Source organism: Sus scrofa, chromosome 6 (genome assembly GCF_000003025.6).
Source record: "Sus scrofa isolate TJ Tabasco breed Duroc chromosome 6, Sscrofa11.1, whole genome shotgun sequence".
Classification (NCBI taxonomy): domain Eukaryota; kingdom Metazoa; phylum Chordata; class Mammalia; order Artiodactyla; family Suidae; genus Sus; species Sus scrofa.
The window spans coordinates 74,650,939-74,672,569 of record NC_010448.4 but is presented as its reverse complement, the minus strand read 5'-3'; the positions used below and the strand labels follow the sequence as shown (position 1 = coordinate 74,672,569).

At 58.2% G+C, this 21,631-nt stretch overlaps 1 protein-coding gene across 1 annotated transcript; it reads right to left on the bottom strand.

The window, feature by feature from the left end:
- Positions 4,218-20,756, bottom strand: EFHD2 (EF-hand domain family member D2). The gene is made up of 4 exons (XM_003127628.6): positions 20,368-20,756; positions 8,317-8,464; positions 7,029-7,163; positions 4,218-5,902 (listed from the first exon to the last, which is right to left on the bottom strand). Exons 1-4 carry the CDS (start codon positions 20,670-20,672, stop codon positions 5,771-5,773), a joined length of 720 nt encoding a protein of 239 aa, XP_003127676.1. The 5' UTR covers positions 20,673-20,756; the 3' UTR covers positions 4,218-5,770.

Here is a 21,631-nt window from a genome sequence, read left to right as displayed (position 1 = left end):
AGAGGGAGGTTGCTAGCCCTTCTGGAAGGTACAGACAGCATCAGCTTTTAGGGGAACTTCCTTGTCTTGAGACATTTACCAGTTTGGGCCCCTTAATCATTTATGTGTATTTTCTCCAACAATTACTTGGAGAAAACCGAGGTTGCCTTAATCTGCTTCAGATGCTGAAGACAGGGTGCTGAGAGCTCTGCCTAGTGCCGGACCATGTTCCCAAAGGAGGGAAAACCTGGAGCCATCTCTTCCTCACTGTGTGACCTGTTGCTAGTGACTCAACATCTCTGTGCTTACACAGCCTCATCTACAATATGAAGGTAAACAAATAGTACCTGCCTCGTAGCGCTCTTGGTGAGGTGTGCCTGGCATATGGCAAGCACGGTATGTGTGGCTCTTAGCGTGTTGTTATTGGTCGCTCTTGTTGTTGTTGGTCACCCAGTTCTCACAAGCAAGCTTGAGTGGCAGCGCGCCTTTTGCCTTTGTGAGCCCCTTCCTTCATCAAAAAAATACTAAAAATTATGTGTTATGACTGCCTGGGTATAAAGACTAATATAATCCAGTTTGGATTATATTCATTTTTTTCCCCTGCTTATTTTAAGAGAAACCAAAACATTTTTGTGGGTCTTAAAGGTTTTGTGGGAGGTCCTGTCATGGCTCAGCGGAAATGAATTCTGACTAGTATCCATGAGGACGCAGGTTTGATCCCTGGCCTCGCTCAGTGGGTTAAGGATCTGGCATTGCCATGAGCTGTGGTGTGCGTTGCAGTGTGGCTCAGATCCCGTGTTGCTATGGCTGTGGTGTAGGCTGGCAGCTACAGCTCTGGTTCGATCCCTAGATTGGGAACCTCCATATGCCACGAGTGCGGCCCTAAAAAAAAAAAAAATATTGTGGGCTCCAGGCATGGTGCCCACCATACTGCTGGACAACTTGGTCCTGGCTATGGCCCCTCTCTGTGTCAGGTTGTGTGTGAATAAGTGGCTGAGACAGACTTTGGGAGATGTTCTGTGGGTCATTGTGAGCACTTTCTATGAGCCTTGGAGATGCCTTTGGCTATGCCCCTGGGGCAGCCAGGGAGAGAAGTGTGTTCTCACCAGGAGCTGCCTCTGGGCATGTGCCAGCTTCACCCTTCCTGACCCAGCCCTGGTGCAGGGAGCCATCGATCGGAAGACACCATTACTTCAGGGGCTCAAACTGCCCCGGGTGACTTAGGTCCCTTGAGTGACCTGATTTTCTGGCGAGGGTAACCAAGACTGAAGACACAGCCCCAAGGAGTTCCTATTGTGGCTGAGAGGATTAAGAGCCCGACTAATATCCATGAGGATGCGGGTTCTATCCCTGGCCTCGCTCAGTGGGTTAAGGATCTGGTGTTGCCATGAGCTGTGGTGTGGGTTGCAGATGTGGCTCGGATCCGGTGCTGCTGTGGCTGGGGTGTAGGCTGGCAGCTGCAGCTCTGATTCCACCCCTAGTCTGGGAACTTCCATATGTTACAGGCGCAGCTGTTAAAAATAAAAAATAAGGCAGCCGTCCCAGGAGGGCTTGAGAGTATCTGCAGAGGGGAGCCCTGGGGGAGTGGATTGCCTATGATCGGAGGGCAGGGGGCTTGGTGTTGAATTAACTTGAACTGGAAGATGTGTCTTTTGTCTGCCCAGACAGGGTGGCACTGACTTACCAGGTGCACAGAAGCTTTTCATGCATTCATTCCTCAAACATTCGCTCAGCAGCTTCTGTGCAGGGGCACTGTGCTAGGGCTGGGGCCACAGAGATGTGTTAAGATCCTGTTGGCACCACCAGAGCTCCCTGCCAGGCAGGGTGATAAGAGCTCTTGGCATGATCCAGACCAAGGGCCAGGAACCCTGGATGAGGTTCGTTCTGGGTGGGAGTTTGATGGAATACTTGTGGGCAAGGGTTACTTCTCTGCAGCTTCCATGTCTGAAATGAACTTGAGGACGTGAGGAGGGGAGGATGCTGGAATCCCCACCTCCATCCTGCTGGACCTCGTGTATTCCAGGGCCTGGAGTGGGGCCTTCCAGGATCTGGGCACTTAGTGTTCCCCAGCCATTCAGGGCCAGACTGTGCTGGAAAAATAATGATGGGTGACTTGGCAGAGGCTGGGCTCAGGGCAGGGGAACATCAGGAGAAGCAATGCCAAGGTTAGGAGTCAAAGGGGCCAGTGGTGAGAACCTGAGAAACAGGGCAGGTGACACTGACTGGGGCCCATAATTTTTACTTGCTGGGACAGGACTCTGAGGTGACAGCTGTTACATGTTGGCAAGGGCCCACTAAGGAGGCAGGCCTGAGGGCTGGCAGGGCCTTTCCTTGAAACCAGATGAAAGTACTGGGCATTCAGTGAGGGTCTGGGGACTGAGTGAGGGATTTGGCATTTGGTGATTGGGGAAGGGGGGGGCAGGATTCAGCCTTGGGAAGTCTTACTGAGACCATGGGACTGGGCAGGGTTTTAAGAGGCTTTTTTTTTTTTTTTTTTTTGTCTTTTTAGGGCCCCACCTTCTGCGTATGGAAGTTCCCAAGCTAGGGATTGAATTGGAGCTGCAGCTGCTGGCCTATACCACAGCCACAGCAACACCAGATCTGAGCTGCATCTGACCTACACCACAGCTCACGACACCACCAGATCCAGGACCCACTGAGCAGAGCCAGGGATCGAACTGCATCCCCACAGATACTTGTCAGGTTTGTTGCAACTGAGCCACAATAGGAATTCCCAAGAAGCATCTTCTTTTCTCACTCTTGGTCCCTGATCCACCTCAGGCCTCTTCATTCCTTTACTTGTGCCCTTTGCCTGGGCCGGGAGTGGGGAGTCTCAGGCAGGCTGAGGCTGGGGCTCCCCTCCCAGCTGGACCTGTGGTGGAGGGACTGGCATGGGGCTGCCTGCTGGTATCTCTCACATCCACTGTTGGGCCAGCTGGGCGGGGGGCTCTGGAGCTTGAATTTTAGCCCTTCCCTGTCAGTATCCTCTGTCCCTCGGTTCTGAGACCCTTTCGCTAGGATGTCAGGGGTTCTGATATTCTACCCCGGGAAGGCAATTGAAAGGAGCGCTTAACCTAACATGCGGTGTTCATGATGGTGGCATCTCAGGTGACAGGTGGCATGTGGGTGTGGCCTTCCCTGGGAAATACCCTTTTAGGACACAGCCTTCCCTAAGCAGGACCTGGGAGGAAGCCAGAGGCAGAGGGCCTCCCTGTTGCTGTAATACCACCCACGTCCACCTGGGGGCAGTGATGCCCAGTCTAACTAATCCCAAACTCTTGCACACCTCACTCAAATTGCATCTGATTGAAAGGGGTGCCCAACCTGGAAACCAAAAGCCTGGGAAGAGCTTGAGACCCTAGCCCACTCTCGCACTGAAGAGATGGGGTGACAGACCCAGTGGGAGCCTGGCCTTTCCAAAGCCACAGAGGGAGCACTCCAGCTCTTTGCTCATCACCCTAGCCTGTGTGTGACAAGGGAGGCTTGGGGTGTCTCTGTGTGAGTGGGAAAGTCTTGGGACCTCCAGGGTGCATCAATCCAGAATCCCTGTGGCCTTGGTGCCTCCTCTGAATGAACTTGCCAGGCAGGGCTGCTGGATGGGTAGGAGACCCGGCTGTGGGCCAAGTGGCCCGGGGTTTCATCCCGCTGTCCTGCTTGCCCTTGTGCCTCTAGGAGACTTTCTGGGTCTCTCTGTTCTTACCTGGGAATAAAAATGCACCCCTATCATGGGCTGGCTCTGAGGATTCAATAAGTTGATTTAAAAATAAATTGGATTTCCCCTCATGGCTCAGCGGAAATGAATCTGACAAGGATCCATGAGGACACAGGTTTGATCCCTGGCCTTGCTCAGTGGGTTAAGGATGTGGCATTGCCATGAGCTGTGGTATAGGTGGCAGACTCAGCTCTCAGATCACTGTGTTGCTGTGGCGTAGGCCAGCAGCTACAGCTCTGATTCCACCCCAGCCTGGGAATTTCTATATGCCATGGGTGTGGCCCTAAAAAGACAAAGGTGATGTATGTCCTCTCCATCAGAAGAGTCCCCTCTTTTCCCTGGCTTGATGTGACATGAGGGCCACCTGAGCAAGTGGCTCCAGGACCAAGTGACCTCATCCCTGTCCACTTCTTTTCCAGCCCCTCCCCTCCCCCACCCCAACAAGAATCACACGCACATAAGAATATAGAATTTTATCTTATTTTAGTTAAAAAAAATAATCGTACCACTGAATGAAGAAGTAGTCTTTTTTTTTTTTTTTCTTTTTTGGTGAGAAGGGAGGAAAGAAAAAAAAAAAAAAAAAAGCAAATGAGCCCAAAGAAAAAGAACTTTTTATATTCATCTGTATAAACATATTCGCTAAGGCAAACGCAATCCAGGGCCAAGGCTGCCGCACTGGGGTCAGTACCTCTAATTCCTGCAGATTCTAAGGCCAAAAAAATAAAACCTCTGCAAGTCCAGCAGGAGTTTTGTGGACTCTTGGGGGCATTTTACTAAAATAAAGAGTTATCGAGTTTAAAAAGCAGTGACGCTGTCACGACACACACTGAAAGTTGCATAACTGCGGCCTTGGCGGCCATTCGCTTGTTGGGACGGGGGACGGGCACAGCTTCACGACACAGCAACGGACACAGACGCGCACACACACAGACACGCACACGCGTGAGCGAGCACATCGGGAGCTGCGTGGGGCCGGGCCGGTGGCATAGGCTGGGCCACAGCCTGTCTGTGGATGGGCACAGGGAGGCCTGGGGTCCCCATGCTTTCTCGGGGGAGGGTGTGACAGGACGGGTCCCATCGCTGGTGACAAGGCGGCAAACATCACTTGGGGAAGGAGGGTGTGAGAGAGCTGAGGGGTGGGGGGCCCTGCTCTCCACCCCCTAGTCCCATGCCAACCACTTAAAGCACTTTTTGCACGCCTCCAGGATAACGGAGATGTGCTGGTTTCCTTTCCTATGAGGGGCCAGTCCCTCCTCCCCGATTCTGCTCTCTCCAGAGCCCCAGGGACCCTCAGGCTGTTCTGGGTGAGGGGGAGGTGTGTGGGGGGTGACCAGGGAGTGGCGTTTCTGCCCCCAGAGCCTTTCCTGCCCATGATCCATGGCGTGGCAGGCAGAGTGTGGGCCCGTGAGGTAGTTTGGCACAGCTGCCTGCTCACCCGGCCTGGCTGGGCTTCCGAGAGCTGGGGTCTCCATATCAGCGTGGGGTGCCAGGGCCCTGGGTCCCTTCTCTAAGACAGAAGCAACCCCCCTTATACCAGCGGAGAGAGGAGGCAGAGCCGGAGGAATGGGCAGCCCTGGTGCCACTGACCAGCTCTAGGGAGCTGGCCATGATTCTTGCCATCTGCTGCTCCCCCAGTCTAGGGAGGGGCTCCGGGGGCTCCAAGGGCAGCGCAGCCTGGGGGTGAAGGGCTTCCAAGGGTCAGGGAGGAGGACGGGAGGACAGTAGAGTGAGTGGAGGGTTGCACGCCGGCAGGGGGCGCTCTGGAGCCGGGCGCTGGGCTCGGAGCAGGAGCAGCTGGAGCAGGCAGGCAGCCGGGATGCCAGAGGTGCAGGAAGGGCCAGGGAGGGCTGGGCCAGGCACGGAGGCGGCTGGTGTCACGGCCTCGGGAACAGCGGAAGGGAGCGGGAGAGGCCAGGCGGCTGGGGAGACCCCTCCACCGGCTCGTTCACAGATATGTGTGGCTTTTTAGCCTGGTCTCTTCAGACCAAGCCAAGGATCAGGCTTGGTCTCCGGTCTGCCCACCCTTGCCAGCCGGACCGGGTGCTGGGGCCAGGGCCAGGCAGTGGGGTGCACCCCTTGCTACTTGAAGGTGGACTGCAGCTCCTTGAAGGCCGCTTTCCGCTGCTTCATCTCCTCCGCCTGCTTCTTCCTCTCCTCCTGCTCTGCCTTGATCTCCTCCTCGAAGCGGCTGGACACGTTGATGGCCTGGACCTGGCGTGGGGGCAGAGGCGTGGTGCGTCAGGGCTGGAGGAGGCTCTCTCTGGGGTCTCTCCTGGTTGTGCTGCACCCCTGCTCCCCACCACCAACACACACAGCTCTGCCTCGCTAGCCTGGTGGTGGCCAGGCATCCAAGCCACCTCCCTGAACCTCATTTCTTCCATTTAGAGCCTGGTGCTCCGTAACTCTGACCTCACCAATATGTTGGGAGGATTAAAAGAGAGAAGGTGATAGTGGCTGCAGCAGAGCCTGGGTCCTGTAAGTGGGAGCTGCTGCTTTTTTTTTTTCTGGCCACACCTGTGGCATCTGGAAGTTTCCAGGCCAGGGATCAAATTCAAACAGCATCTGTGACCTATACCACAGCTGCGGCAATGCAGGAGCCTTAACCCCCTTTGCCAGGCTGGGGATTGAACCTGTGCCACCATAGAGACAAGGCCGGAACCCCAACCTGCTGTGTTGCAGCAGGAACTCCAAGTGGGAGCATCCGTCCCCTCGTCTTAGCTTGTCCCCTGTCCTGGGAAGCCTGGCTGCACCCCTGGTCCCACTGATGAACACTGCTGAAACATCCCATCAACCCCAGAGGCCCAGAGGAAGGTGGGGGGCGACCTTAGCTAACATGGGGAGGGGGAGAAACAAGAAAAGGCAGGTGCCATGGGGCCCAGGAGGGCAGGATCCAGGAGCCGCACTGTCCCCTCCGTCTCAGCATGTGCCGAAAGGGCAGCAGGCTGTGCACGGAGGTGGCCTCCGGGGCCCATCATCCTCCCTCCAGGCTGGGGCAGGCTGAGGCCCCGAGAGCCAGGGCTGCTCTCCTTTCTCCTGGGCCCACCCTTTAAGGCCCCATCCTTTGGAGAAGTGGCTCCGTGTGCCAGGGAGAGGGCAGCTCAAAGTGGTTCGCTGTTCCTTCTTGAAGTGTACACACCCGTCGCTCACTCCAAGGGCAGGGAGAGAAAGGGGAAGCTGGAAAGGGTCACGTGGGCCCTGACCAGCCCAGCTCAGGTGTCAGCTCCTCATCAGCTGTCTGTGGCCTCAGCAGGGACAGGAAGGGGAAGCGCGAACCCTCCTGGTGGACCCCGGCCACCCCGTCCTCGAGCTGGGGCCTCCCCCCTGCCCTGTCCCTTACCTTGGCCTCAAAGAAGCTCTTCGCTCCCTTGACACCCTCGGTGGACACATCGATCTCGGAGAGGCGGGCCAGCACGTGCAGCCCGCTGTCCTCCTGCAGCTCCCCGGCTGCTGCCTTGCGGAAAATCAGGAGGAACTGGGGCAGGGAGAACAGAACGACCCAGACGGTGTCAAGGAGAGAGGGAAAGAGGCCAGAGCCTGCCCACACCCGGGCTCAGACGGAGGCCTTGCCCAGGAAAAGAGGCACTTATAAGCCTCTGCGCACTTCGAGTCCCCACCAGGCCCCCCGTGCCCTGAGCCTCCGTTTGCCCATCTGTACAATGGGTGGCTATGTGACCTGTCTTCTGTGCCCCCCGCCCCCGCCACCCAGGAATGGGGCTACTGCAGGCTGCTCCGCCCAGGCTCAGCTCCCATCAAAAGCCTCAACCTACTTCTTACCTTTGTGTCCACTGTTCCCCCAAGCCAATCTGCTCTAAAATCCATTTAAAATCCTAAAGGTAAAGGACCGTGCTCATTTTACAGAATGAGGAAGGCTCAGAAACGAGAAAAAACCCGCCCCAAATTGCAGCACCAGAGAGTGACGGAGGAAGAATCTGAGCCCAGGTCCTGACTCCTAACTATTAATCTGTGCTGCCTGCACCTTCCTCCCCAGGACGCGGCTTCCCTGGGGGCTCCACCACCTTTCTCTTGCCCCTGCCTCCTCCTTGCGTCCCATTAGTTCTCCCAGGCCCAGCCTGAGCCCTGACACTTGAGGCCACCCTCTGACCCTGGGACCCGTGCCGCTGCCATATGGCTCTGAGCCTCTGCTTCCTCTTCCATCAAACAGGCTTGCTCCCAGCTCCTGTCTCATAGTGGGGCCCGAATGTGAAGTCACCAGCCCAGCGCCCGGCTCCTCTTGGATCCCCAGTCCATGTCCCTGCTTCTCCCCAGTCGTGGCCTCCTGTCATTTCACTCTCTGTGCATCTCTCCCTCTACACGCCAGGACCTCTGGAGCACAGGGCCTTTCTCTGTACCCCTGGAGCCCACACAGTGTCAGTCTACCAAAGTCACTCAATACATGCTCACTGCATGAGGGAATGGCTGTGCCTCCTTCTCACATAAGCATCTCAATCTCCCTGGGTACCAGCTCCAGGATCTGCTGAAACCCCACCACTCAACAGCCAACTGTCAGCCACTCAACAGCAGCCTTTCAAGAACAATGTTGCTCAATGACAAAGGGGGATTGGCTCCTCACCACCAAGCCACCCCCTGACCCGGTGTCGCCCCCCCAGTGGCGGAGCAGGGCTCACCTCCCGGAAGCTGAGCTTGCTGTCAAAGTCTTCGTCCACCTCCTTGATCATGTTTTTCAGACCCAGGTGGGTCTGAGGAGCTCCCAGTTTCTCCATCATGAGCTTGAGCTCCATCAGGTCGATGAAGCCATCCCGGCCGGCGTCATACCTGTGGGTGTAGAGAGAAAGGCCTAAGGACATCCGGATACCTCATACCTGACCAGTCAGGGGGTCACCAGCTGGAGGGCAGGGAGCCTGGGGGCTCAAAGGGCTCCTCCCACCTCTGTGTCATCTCATCATGGCTGGAGGGGACCTTGGCCCAGGTGGAGTCCCGATTCGTGGCCTAGCTATTGCTTGGTTACCTCTGATGGGGAGCTCACTATGTGGCCTGGCATGTTGAACAGTGCCAACTCTGGGCCAAACCTGCTGCATAAGGAAGCAGAAACCAGAGTCCCTCAGACTGTGATGTGACCAAGTAGGGAGGGAGCATTCACAACACTATGGGGGTACGGGTTTGGGGGGTTCTGGTGGTTCAACTATCTCCAGGCACCTCCAGAGGCACTTGAGGGACCCTTGGCTCCATCTCTCCCCCACTCCCTGTCCCCACCTAGGAAGGAGGCAGACGATACCACATGTCTCAAGGCCACAGGAGGCAGGGGCATTGCTAGTTTTCCAGGAGGAGGCTCAGGGTGTGTCCAGGGAACAAGTTACACAAAGTGCTTGTAGTGAGTATAGGGATTTGGTTGGGCACCTGGAACAAAGGCCTAGAACAGTGATTAGGTGATAAAAGCGGGAGTTCCCATTGTGGCACAGAGGAAATGAATCCGGCTAGGAACCATGAGGGTGCGGGTTCAATCCCTGGACTCATGCAGTGGGCTAAGGATCCGGAGTTGCTGTGGGCTGTGGTGTAGGCCAGCGGCTGTAGCTCCGACTTGACCCCTAGCCTGGGAACCTCCATATGTGTGGGTTTGGCCCTAAAAAGTGCCTCTGCCCTGCACATTTCAGGTCCCTTTTTTTCTACCACCAGAAGCCTGGCAGAGATAGTGACAGGGTGAGGGGCAGAGTCTAAACATCTCTCTCGACTGGCTTCCTTGTGGCAAAAGCTTGGGTGACAGCTGGCCTCCAGGGCCATCCCCTGACTGGTGCCACTGGTGCCCGGAGCACACAGCGTGGCGGATGTGGGTGCTGTTCCCACAGGCCAGCCTGGCCCTTTTATCAGGCTGACCAAACAACCGTGCCGTCTCCGGGTGGGCTGGGGAGACTTGTCTCAGGCTTGCCAAACAGGCCTTCTGAGCCTAAAGAACCTGGTGCAGCCCCCAAGGCCTCAAGCTAGCTGGGTGACAGTGTTGGTGACAGTAACGTGACATAGAGGGGCTGAGTTCCAGAAATTTCCTGGAGACCTGCAGTTCCAACATTATCACACATGTCATTCCTATGCCTTCCTCAGTTCCCCTCCCTCCCACTCCAGTTATAAATAAACTTCACAAGACTATGGACATTTAATAGCAGCCACTTTTTGAAATCCGTCTCTGTGCTGGAAACTTTATAATAGAGGCTCAGAGAGGTTAAGTGACCGGCCCAAAGTCACACAGCAGTAAAGGAAGAAGCTGGGCTTCGTCTTTTGGGCTCAAAACCCCGCACATTTGCTGTGCCCAGCCCCCTCCACGCGTCCTGGGGCTGCCAGCAGAACAGAGACGTCTGCCTGGAGTGCTGAGCTGAGCATTTGTGTGAGGGGTATAAATAGTTCACGAGCAAGTGAGTCAGTGGCTGGGAGTGACGCAGCATGGGGAAGACAGGTCTCTGGGAACTCGGCAGGGAACACAGGGTCCTGGGGCCTTGTCCCCCATCATGGGGTGAGGGGGCTGGAGTGAGGGCAGGCGGGCCACGTGAGCAGTGGCCACAGCCGAGGCGGAAGCAGAGCGAGAGGATGTGGTAGAGGGCTGTGGGACTTGGGAGGCTCAGGCAGGCCAACGGACCTGTGGTCCAGGTTCCTCTTAGAGCTGGAGGGACCCTGTGCTGGATGGAGCCCCCCTGCCCCCCCTTCCATCTTTGGAGCCTGTCTGCCTGTTGGCAAGGGGCTGGGCGGCTGCTGCAAAGCCTTAGTGATCAGTTCCGGAGCTGCCCTGAGCCACCCACGAGAGTAGTGGGTGAGGAAGTCTTCCCCCAGGCAAGTCACATGGACCCCTCACCCCCTCCGCCCCACTCCTCGGTGCCCCTGAGGAAGACAAAGCCCCTGCCTCTTCCTGAACTTGGGCTCCAGTGAGGGTCGGCAATGACACATCGGGCTGCAGCAGAGGGCCTGGGTTCCAGGAGACAAACCCTTAGTATGATGGTGACTCTTTCATAGGGTCACTGCAAGGACTTGGTGGCTCCAGAAATGGCAGCTACCACTTCTATCATGAGACTTTGATCCCTTTGTTAAACACCTACTACGTGCCGGGCATTTTCACTTTACCACCTCTGTGCTCAGCAGTCCTGGGAAGTCCCACGTCCCCACTTACTGATTACGGAGGTGTGGGCACTGGCCCGATATCCAGCAGGCCAGGGGTTTGGATCCCCGTCCCTACGACTCCCACCCCCCACTCTCTCCACCGCCCCACCTGCCTCTCCTGAGCCTCAGCTTGATTTACTGCTCAAGAGTTTCTCCCGCAGCTTGGGGTGGCTCAGTTGCAGAGGAAGCGCAGATAAAGTATCCAAACTTGGACAGAAACGTGGGCTCCGGCAGCTCCCAGGCCTGCCTGGGCTGCAGCTCAAACCACGGCCTGAACCGCTGCCTGCATCCATCAAGCATCAATCAATTACTGGGCCTGGGCTCTATCCCTGGTCCCCCAGGGGGACAGTGGCGGGGCTGGCTGCAGTGCCAGAGGATCCATCACCAAAGGGGAGGTGACAGAGGGTGGGGAGAGGCCAGGTGCTGGGCTGGGAGTGATGACACTGGAGGGGACTGTTCCCAAGAGACCCCTGGAGAGTGGACACCCACTCCGTGCCCTGGACTCTGATGTGGGTGGGCTCTGGGTCATCGGATCAGCCACGTTCCCGGGTAAACCCTGGAGCCTTGTGCTTGCAGCAGCTCCGCTAAGATGGATCTGAGTCCAAATCCCAGCTCAGCCTCCTGCTGGCTAGGTGACCCTGCTCAAGTCACATGACCTGTGAACCCCGATTTCCCCATTGGCCTCACGGAGATCAGACCCTTCTCGGGATGGTGACAAGAGTTAAGAGATGATCCAAGCAGATTCTGAGCTCAGAGGCTGGCCCATGAGAACTATTTCGTATATACACACCGACGGCAGTACGACTACCACTAAATTATTTTTGTTAACATTTACCTTTAGGATTAGAGATTAAAGGAGATTAGGGATATAAAATGCCTCGTACACAGGACAGGCCTATTATACGTCATCTTAATAGCAGCTGCTGAGAACTTTTTAATGTGCCAAATACTAGTTAAGTACTTTGCTCATATAATATAAAAGTGGTGATGATGGTGAGAATGATTGAAAAATACGATTTTCACCCTTAGGCACCAGTTTTGAGGGTGCGTGGCTGGGAGGGAATGCTTGTTGCACCCCCCCAGAGGTCCCTCCAGCATCTCCCCCTCCTCTGGAGGTCCCGCCGCCCCCCACCCCATGAGGCCTGACTCAAAGGACCCCGTTACTTGGGGAGGTGATGAGACAGCATAGAATCTTTTGCTCTCTCGCTGGGCCTCAGTCCTGGATTATCCTCCTGTTTCTCCGCTGACAGAGAGGGAGGTGACAAAGGGGGAGACTGTCACTGTGCCACGCAGAAGGAAGAATGGCAACCCAGGAGACAGCGAAGTTCTAAGACGCCTGGAAAGCAGGCCTGTCCCTGGCTGGGGAGACCCTCTCTTCCATCAGCCCTCCCCCTGAGCTGGAGCTGAGGATGCAGGTGGCTCAGAGGATCCAGAAAAAGAGAGTCCATACCCAAGATCCGTCTGGATGCCTGGTCCACTCACTTCCCCGACTTCATGTTACATAGTGACACTGGGGCCCAGGGTGGGTAGCCAGCAGCTCAGGGTCACACAGCGGCAGGATTCCAAAAGTTGTAAGCTTTCCTCCCTGTCTGTCTCCCGCCTCCTTTTGGTCCCATGAAGGGCCCTGGATTCTCAAGCCTGCAGGGCTGGGGGAGGCTGGACTGAGCAGAGAGGCCTGGGAGGGCCAATTCCAGCCAGCAGGGCTGACAACAAAGCTCCCGGGCTGGGAGCTCAGCACTTTTTTCCAGCCCTGGAGGGAGGCTGCTGCGCCTGGCACCGGGCCCACATTCCTACCCGCCTCCCCCCACCCCCCAAGTAGTTCTCAACAGGGAGCGCTCAGCAGCTGTCCCGGATGCTGGTGACAAAATCCCCTCCCATCTGCCCTTGAAAGTGGGGCAGCGGCCACCACCCAGGCAGACTTTGCCCCTTGGGGCTGCAGGTCCCATCCTGCTGACTGTTACTCCTCCGGTTCTGATAACCAGGAGTCACGGGGTGAGCAGTGGCTGGCTCCAACGACGTGCCAGGCTCACCCATTTCCTAACGATATTATCACGTGGCTCCTCTTGGCCAAGCACTTGCTATGTGCCAGGCACCGTACTAAGCGTTTCACATCCGATCCTCACAAGAACTCTGTGCAGCAGGCAGAAATATCCCCATACGACAGACAAGGAGACTGAAGCTCAGGGAGAAAGTGACTTGACTGACAAGGACACACCTGGGGTCAGAACTCCGGCTTGATGAAAAACACGTTACTTTTACCTACTATGCCATGTCCTGATGCCACAGACCCTGTACCAAAGAACCTCAGGTTGAACAGGGCCATGTCCTTTAGCCATTCGTGAGGGTCAGATTCCTAATGCAGTTTTCCTACTCGGTGTCTTGAATACCTCTGAGGACGGGAACCTCACTGCTTCCCTACAGCAGCCCATTTTGGTTTCGAAACTGTTCCCTAGGAAGTTGCACCTCACCCACGACCCTCCCCCCCGCCCGCCAGCCGGGCGGTACCGCTGGGTGGCAGAGTGAGGAGGGGTCATCATAGCCCCCCGCACAGGGGAAGGGTGGGAACAGCTCATTTGGGAGCTTGGGGACCCCGATTCTCTCCCTTCTGCTTCCCAGGCCTTGGCTGATGGCCCCTCTGCCATCATGGAGGACCCCCGGGAGGGCAGACATTTGGAGAGGGGGGTTTATGAACCACCGGGCCCCCAGGCCCACCTGGCTTTGTTCTCTGCATTCGTGGGCCTGGTCTTCCTCGTCCTGTCTGGGGAGGCCCCACGGGCCCCTAGGCCTCTATTCTTTGTCCTGCAACATGGGAACGTCCCTCTGGGCAGGAAAGTTCTGGACCACAGAAGGCACGTCTGGCCTCGCTCGCTGTGACAGCCAGCTTGGCCCTGGCCACCTCCCTGTGCAGGTGGACGCCCACGGGCTCGGTGATGACAGCCCAGGAGGGCCCACCCCTGCGCCCCCACCCCAGACTGCCTGACTCATGCGGGGAAAGCCCGGCCGCCCACCACTTCCTCCAGTCCTACTTGCCGGGGTGGGGGGGCAGGTCTGACACTCATCTGTCGCTCAAGGGCTGCTCACGCCGCCCACCCCCACAGCCTTCCAGTGAGTCCCAGGATCAAGTGGAGTCCCCCTAGGCTGATGGCAATCTCCTGGGGGCTGTCAGGGCTTGGGGACCTCCTAACTTTGGGTTCAAGCACCTCACACTGAGCCCCCGCTCAGAAGGCGTAGGTCGCAGCCGTGGCTCCGACTCAGTCCCTGGCCTGAGAACTTTCATTTGCTGCAGGTGCGGCCATAAAAAAAAATGCTTATACTAGTGATGGCAGAGAACCAGAGTTTGTTATTTAACCTAATCTTCCCTCTGCTCATCCTGTTCTTCCCTCACTGCCCAGACTGAATGACCCCAGCCGTGGGGTGGCCCAGTTCTTCTTAAATCTTAATGCGCACGCGTGGGGAGTCCAGTTACAATGCAGACTCTGATCCAGGTCTGGGGTGGAGCCTGGGCATCTGCATTTCTACCAAGCTCCCGGGTGATGCTGATGTTGCTCTCCTTGGGTCCTTGGAATCAGAAGGACTCCAGTTCCAATCCTGCCTCCGCGCCTCAAGTCGTGTAAACCTCTCTGAGAACCAGTCTTTTTTTTTTCTTTTCTTTTTAGGGCCACACCTCCTGCAGCACATGGACGCTCCCAGGCGAGGGATCGCATCGGAGCTACAGCTACCGGCCTACACCACAGCTCACAGCAACGCTGGATCCTTAACACACTGAGCGAGGCTGGGGATCGAACCCACATCCTCGTGGATGCTCGTTGGCCACAACGGGGACTCCCGAGATCCAGTTTTCTTATCCAGGAAATGGGTGATGATAATCTGACAGGAGGTTGAGAAAGGATTAAACGAGAGGGTCCCCGCCTCTCCCTCCACAGAGCTCAGGAGTCCCTGGGCCTGGCTCCATCCAGTGGCACCTTTCTGGCACAGAACCCTCACTTCTCTGGAGTCCTTGAAAAGCAGAAGTCAGCCAAGGAGAAGGCTGCTGGGCAGTCAGAGGGAACTCAGCTGTGGAAGGGGGTGGGGGGACTGTCCCTGCTGAGGCCGCAGGGTCACTCTGCCTCCCCTGGGGGCTGGGCTGGTCCTGCAGAAAGGAGCCCGGACAGCAGAGCCAGGTCTCCCAGGGCTGAAGCCAGGCCTCCACCCAGAGGCACAGGAAGAAGGCAGAAAGGTACAAACCCAAAGGGAACCAAAAGTCCCTTGGGGGTGGAAGGAGGGGAGGGTGACTCAGTCAGAAGGGAAGTAGGAAGAGCAGAGGACAAGGCCTCAGGCCGGGAACTCCTCCTTCCCCAGAAAGCCAGGCTCCTAGTCACTCCAAGGGTAAGGACCCAACCTCTGAACCCCTAGAGGGTTCCTCCCCCACCCCCGGCTCCAAGAGCCTCCCTGCCCCCAACCATGAACACGGCCCTCACTTGGCCTTGGGAGCTCCCCACAGGCAGTCCTGGTTCTAAGCCTGCGCCTGCCACTTCCTATAACCTTGGCCGAGTGACCGCCTCCTTGAGCCTTGACTTCCTCATCTGGCAAGTGGGGATGATGACAGCCACCACCCCCCACCCCACCCCTGCCCTGGGCTGTGGTGAAGATTACATTCAGCTCCTGAAATAACACACTGGGCCTGGTGGCTCCATTTGACAAGGAGAGCGCATGGAGGCAGGGGGCTGGCTGTGGACAGCTGTCCTCAGGCTATCTTTCCGGAGAACTTTCTGTCCTCGTCCTAAAGACACGGAACCTTCCATCTCCAGCCCTGTGGGCCCAGCCTCCCCACCCCCGCAGTCCCCTCGACGCCACTGCTCTCCTGGGGACTTGAAGCTTCTTGAGGCCAGAAACTGTTTGTGTCCCTGAAGTCTCTGGAACTTGCCCACAGAAACTGCAACAAATGGTCTGTTGGTGAATGATCGAAAGAGCAGCTTTTACGAGTTTTGAAAACATCATCTTTGTTTTTGAACAGCCCACAGACCAGACGCGATGGCAGACTCTACCCAAGCTCAGGACGTTTTAAACGTAATCCTCAGACCTTTTTAGCAGGCAGGTTCTTTAGCCCCCCCCCGGGGGGGGAGGCTCTGAGAAGCAGCGGCCCCTCCCCAGAGTCACCCAGGTGGCGGTGGCAGACAGGCGCTGGGTCCTAGTTTTGTGTCACTCCGGGGCTGCTGGGGCTGCCATTTGCTCTTCCCTTTTTTTCCTGCCACCTGCCTTCCACATAATGAAGTGATAATGAATTCGGTTCCCCCCTTTTGTTATTTATCAAAGCCATATGTAGCTGTCAATCAGAGCGGTGGCCCAGCTGGAGGCAAGGAAGGTTCTCGTGCTGGGTCCCTGTCACTTGGGCCCAAAGCAAGAGGCTTGTTGCCAGCCTGGGGTAAGTGGAGGCAGCCAGTGGCTTTTGTGAAGCAATCTCTGTGCCAGCTGCCACCACCGGGGCTGGGGATGGTGGTAGAACTTAATAAGTACTTATTTTGTGCCAACTACTGGGTTAAGCACTTCGCAACAACCCTGTGAGGTGGGTGCTATTACTCTCCCCCTTCTAGGATCAGGAATTGAGGCTCGCAGGGTTTCTGTGTCTTGCTCCAGGGCCCATAGCTGGGATTCCAACCCAGGGCGGCAGACTCCAAAGGCCCTGCCTTTAACCACCGCACCAGACAGCCTTCCTGGAGGGCGAGCAAGAGTCGGAGGGGAAACAGGGAGGTGGAGCAGGTGGAGAGGAGGGGAGGGCGGGCTGGGAGAAGACAGGGAAGCCGCCGCTCTGACGCAAGGGGTCATGAAATGATGTGGCTGGGGATAAGGCTGGGGACATCTTCCTCGGATTCCACAGCAGGTTCAGAATTACACGGGCCGCCTTCCCTTAGGGCAGGTTTTGGCTTACAAAACCCTGCAGAGTTCCACGCAGGCTGTGGCTAGCTCAGAGGCGGCCCCCTTGAGGCCCTCTGGGGCCACACCATTGCCCCTTGCCTGGGGGGGTAGTTTCCAGAGATAGCCCTGGATGGATGGGCAGACAGAGGTGGGGGCGAGGGTGGGATTAGAGGTAGCAGGTGCAGCCTGAAGCCAAAAGGGGGCGAAGGTCTGAGAATTCAGGGGCCTCCAGGGCCAGAGATCTGTCTGCATGCATCTGCTCCCTCCAGCCCCAGCCTGAGAAGTGGGGACCCCCATCCCCATTGTACAGAGAAGGATGCTCTGGTTCAGCCGCAGAAAACCTCCCCGTGACCCCAAGTGAGTCACGACACCTTCCTGGGCCTCGGTTTCCTCTTCTGTAAAATGGGGAGAAGGGATGGTGACAACCCCTGAGGTCTGTTCCAACTAGAAACCACACAGTCGCGGCGTGAGGTCAGTGATGGCAGAGCCTGTCTGTCTTCCCTGTGTCCCTTCTCTTCTCCCTCCGTCTCCGTCCTCAGGAAGTGTCTGCTGCTGAGCCCTGAATGGGTGCCCTGGAAGACCCCGGAGGGCAGTTCTGCCATTCAGAAGGGTTCGGGACTGCTCAGAAATAAGGTCATTGCTGAATCACCTTCGGGAACCATCAGCAACAGTCTGCTCCTTTTACAGGTGGGAAGACTGAAACCCAGGCAGGCTGCACACTGGGTCATTCAGAGGCAGCCGGTCCAGCTCCCAGTTCCCTCCGACCTCTCCCCCTCCTGCACTCTGCGGCTCTGGGGGTGGCTTCCCAGCAGGGCCGGGTTCCCCACCCCCTGCCTTGGGAGCTGCAGATCAGGGTGGAAGTCTCTCAGCAGAGCCCTGGCTGGGATCCTTGGGCCTGGCTTGGCCCCAGGAGGCTGCAGCCCCGCTTGGACAGCAGAAGCAGAACGAGGGTTTTGTCCAGCCTGAGAGCCTGTCTGTTGGCTGTTCACAGCCGGGACTCGGCTGGGCTGGGCTCCGCTGGCACAGTGAAGCCTTGTTTCCTTGAATACAAAATCTGCAGCCTTCGATGCTGGCCAGGGGCCCCCAGCGGGTGGCACTTCCTTCCCTAGAAGTCCAGCTCTCTGGGCCCCTCCTGCCCCCCACCCCCCAGCCCTTCCAATACCCCAGCAGGCAGTAAAGGTGCCAAAGGGCAAGCTTGCAGCAGTGGCGGGGGCAGGGGGGGGGTGTTCCGCTCCACTCAGTTTTCACCAAAGTACCCTTCGTCCAACTAACACCAAAACTGGTCTCTTTGGAAAGTGAGCTTGCTCTGCAAATGCACCTTCAACACCGGTCCCCTGGTCACGTGCCCCTTCCAACCAAGCTGCAGACTCTTAAGTCCGGGTGTGTTTTGGCATGTCTGGGTTCTCTGAACAGCTCCATCTTTTTCTTCGGCTGGGGAGGGGATGTCACCGAGCCCAAGAGGAAGAGGGCTCTGGTGGTGGGTCCATGAGGCAGAAAATCAGCCATGGACGCGGAAGAGGGTTGCAGGAGGGTATTTCCCCAGGTGGAAGCAGATAACTGTGATGGGAAACCCAGGTTCAGATCCTGACTCCATCATTTGCTAGCTGGGTGGCCTTGGCAAGTTAGTCAAATCTCTCAGTGCCCAGTCTGGGCCACTGCGCCACGGTGAGAATGACAGTTCTGTGTCATGGGGCTGCGGGAGGAATGAATGGAAGAGCTTCTTGGTCCCCAGACACTATTAATGCAGGGATCGTGGCGCATTGGAATAATCTCCCTTGCACGGCGGGGGGTGGGGTGGGGGGGCAGGCTCTACCAGGAAGTTCCCAACAGCTCTTCTATCAGGGCTGGAGTCCTGGACCTTCTGCTTTCCTGATACTGCCTGTTTGTGGTCAGGAGGCAACTTGAGAAGAACTTGCAGCCCAGACCCCAGAGTCAAAGAAGGAGGCTCCTCAGGGCCCAGGGGCCTCCACACAGAGGCCCCGAGGAGGGTTAAGGACTCAGTTCCCCTCAGGCTGATGCTCAGAAAAGCATGGTCCCAGCCGGTCCAGGTCTGAGAACCCAAACCCTCTTCCGCCGCATTGGGATCAAATGCAGAAGCAGCAGCTGCAGGGAGCAGTGAGAAGCGGGGAAGAGCCTTTCTCAAGCTTCGGGGTTGCAAAACAGCCCCTTCCTGGGCTTCCTGCTGTACCTGGGCACACAGTCCAGCCTACACTGACACCCCCCCCCGCCCTGCCCCGGGCCAAGAAAGGGCCAGCGCCCCTCCCTCTGGACCCTGGGCTGCCTGTTCCGGGCTGGTGGGGAGGAGACCTCCTGCTCCCAAGACTTGGCTGGAGGACGCTTCTACCTTTCGGATCCACCTCCAGATCCACTCCAGACCACACCCTGGGGCTGCTTCATCAGGGGTCGGGGGCAGGGGGATGGGCAACAAGACGCCAGAGGGGAAGAGTACCTACCTAAGGGCGGGGGTGGGGGGTGGGGGGGTGCTGAGTGCCTTCCCCCCTGCCCCACCCGCAGGCCCAAATGTGGCTGGGGTGGGGGGTGCAGTGTGGCTGACCCCCTCAATCCCAACTGGGTGAACCCAGGGATGGACCAGACGGGGACCGGAAGCCTTTCTCCCTAGTCACTTTACAGACATTTAAAGTTTTGTTGCTGTTATTGGGGGAGGGGTAAGCCCACAGGCCTGGAAGTACCTGTTCAACCTGCTGGGTTAAAAGGTAAAGCCAGGGGTGAGAGCAACTGGCCAAGTCAGACTGGAAGGTGTGGGGTGTCTGGGACCGTGTGTGCGGAGGGAAGGGGGCCCGCAGCGGGGGAGTGGGGCAAGGAGAGGTGGGGTGTTCCCACGGAAAGCAGGAGGCAGTGACTGCAAAGTGGGGGGAGGGCTGGCCAGGGCAAGAGGAGAGAAGGAAAGCCTGGGGAGGGAGGGGGGACTATGGGGGGGGTACATGCCTGCAGAGAAGGGGTCCCTCCCCAGCGTCAAGGATTGGGGTCCTGGCCAACGGGCTGGATGGGGGTAGAGGTGGGAGAACCTGAAGGGGCTTAGACCACAGTTTGCTGGCAGATGCCGAATAACTAGAGGGGGCGTGGGGGAGGGGTCTCGGCTCAGAACCCACGTTATGGGGGATCTGAGATAAGCAGAGGAAAGCAAAGGACCCCAAGAGAAAGACATGGTCACCTTTGCTGAGGCGCTGGAGGTGGGGTGGGGTGTTTCGGACCTGCGTTTGGGGGTGGGCTTGGAAAGGGAAAGGGAGGCCTCGGGGTCCTCAAGCACGATGTTTTGCAGGTGTGGAGAAGCATCGCTAACAAGGCAGGGATCCTAGGCCAGAGATCCGGAGTCTCCAGACCCGTGCGTGTGGTGCTAGCGGGGGCTCGCGGGGACTTATCTAAAAGGAGCCGCGGGGTCCCCCACTGTGTGTGCGCGCGTGCGGGGAGCCGGGGGCAGGCGTCACTGCGAGGAGGGGTCGCGTGCCAGGGGCCGCGGGTCCTCAGAGCTATATGCGTGGTGGGAAGGAGGTCCCGAAGCCAGCCTCGCGATTATCTGGAAGGGGCCGGGGGGTCCCCAGCCCTGCTGGGTCGGGGAGCTCGCCTGGCCGCCCGGGTCTCCACGGTGCGGGGTCCGGGCTTGGGGGCTCGGGAGCCGAGGCCGGCTCGCGGGGTAGGTGGGTGGGGGACCGAGTCGGGCGGGCACTCACTGCTTGAACATTTTCTCCATGTCCTTGATCTGCTTCCTGGAGAACTCCTTGAACTCGGTGTAGGGGTTGAAGACGCGGCGGCTGGGCGACTGGGGCTCGCCGATGCCCTGGTTGAGGTCGGCGCGCCGCAGCAGCTTGGCGCTCAGCTCGTCGTCCGCGCTGCCCAGCGCCTCGGCCGCCTCGTCGGGCGCCCCTGCCGCCGCCGCCGCCCCGTTCAGCCCGGGCTGCTCCGGGGCCTCGCCGCCGCCCTCGCCCTCCATCTGCAGCCGGCGGCTCAGCTTGCTGGCCAGCTCGTCCGTGGCCATGGTGGCCCGCGCGGCGCTCGCCTCGGCCCGGCCCCTGCTAACCGCGCGCCCGCACCGCCTCTGGCCGCGCTCTTCCTCTTCCTGACACTCCCCGGCGCCAGGCACCGCCCCCGAAGGTGGGACTTACTCCCCAGCCAGGCCCGCCCGCTCCCGCCCCCGCTCCCGGTCCTGCGCAGCCGGCGCGGGCTGGGTCTGGATCGCGGCGGCTCGAGTGTGCCGGGGGCGCGGGGTCCGCCACCATCCCGCCCCCCCCGTAAGGCTGGGGGGTCCCCGGAGAAAGCCACCCCCCCCCTCCGTCCTCACTGGGCCCGCCGAGCGCGAGAGGTCGGGCTGGGGGCCGGGGTTGAGGCGGGAAGGAAGAGGGGGTCCTGCAGTTTAGGTGAGGGTCTGGGGGGCGCCGCCCCCAACCCCTTCTCTGGAATCCCCGCGCGGTGGAGTCGTAATCCTGTGCGGCGTGACACCCTGTCGGTTGCCATGGAGACGACTCGATGTTACACACTGGCGTTCTCAATGAGGGTTGCAAGGGTAATGAAGAAGGTGGACCCAGGGAGCAGGAACCCCCGTTTAGATGTAACCGCAGCTGGAGCCGCTGCATCTTTTGGAAGGGGATGGACCAGCAGCTGCGAGGGAGATGGCGCTGGGCCTCAGCCCTGAGAGGTTCTTGGAGACCGCGGAAGACAGAAAGGGAGACGGGGCTGGTCCTCTCCCCCTGGGCCAGCACATCACATGAATGACTTGGCAGAACAGCTACTGGGCCACGCGGGTCGCCTGTGACTTTATTTTAGGGGAACTAGCAGGGAGATCTTGATGTTGCCGTTTTAGTGGGGATCCCAGAGGAGAGATGTCCCCTCCAAGGGCCCATGGGATGGGGAGTCAGGAAGAAGCCAGAGAGGATTTCTCTCTGTGCTCTGGTCTGTCACCTTAAAATGGCAAAGCTGTGGACCTCCAGCATCGGAAGA

Excerpts from the sequence above, each read along its gene's own strand:
- EFHD2 (XM_003127628.6), bottom strand. The coding sequence starts at position 20,672 with ATGGCCACGGACGAGCTGGCCAGCAAGCTGAGCCGCCGGCTGCAGATG. Across the intron at positions 8,465-20,367 it reads ATGGAGAAAATGTTCAAGCA|GTATGACGCCGGCCGGGATG; the intron begins GTGAGTGCCCGC and ends CTACACCCACAG. Across the intron at positions 5,903-7,028 it reads AGAGCTTCTTTGAGGCCAAG|GTCCAGGCCATCAACGTGTC; the intron begins GTAAGGGACAGG and ends CCCCCACGCCAG.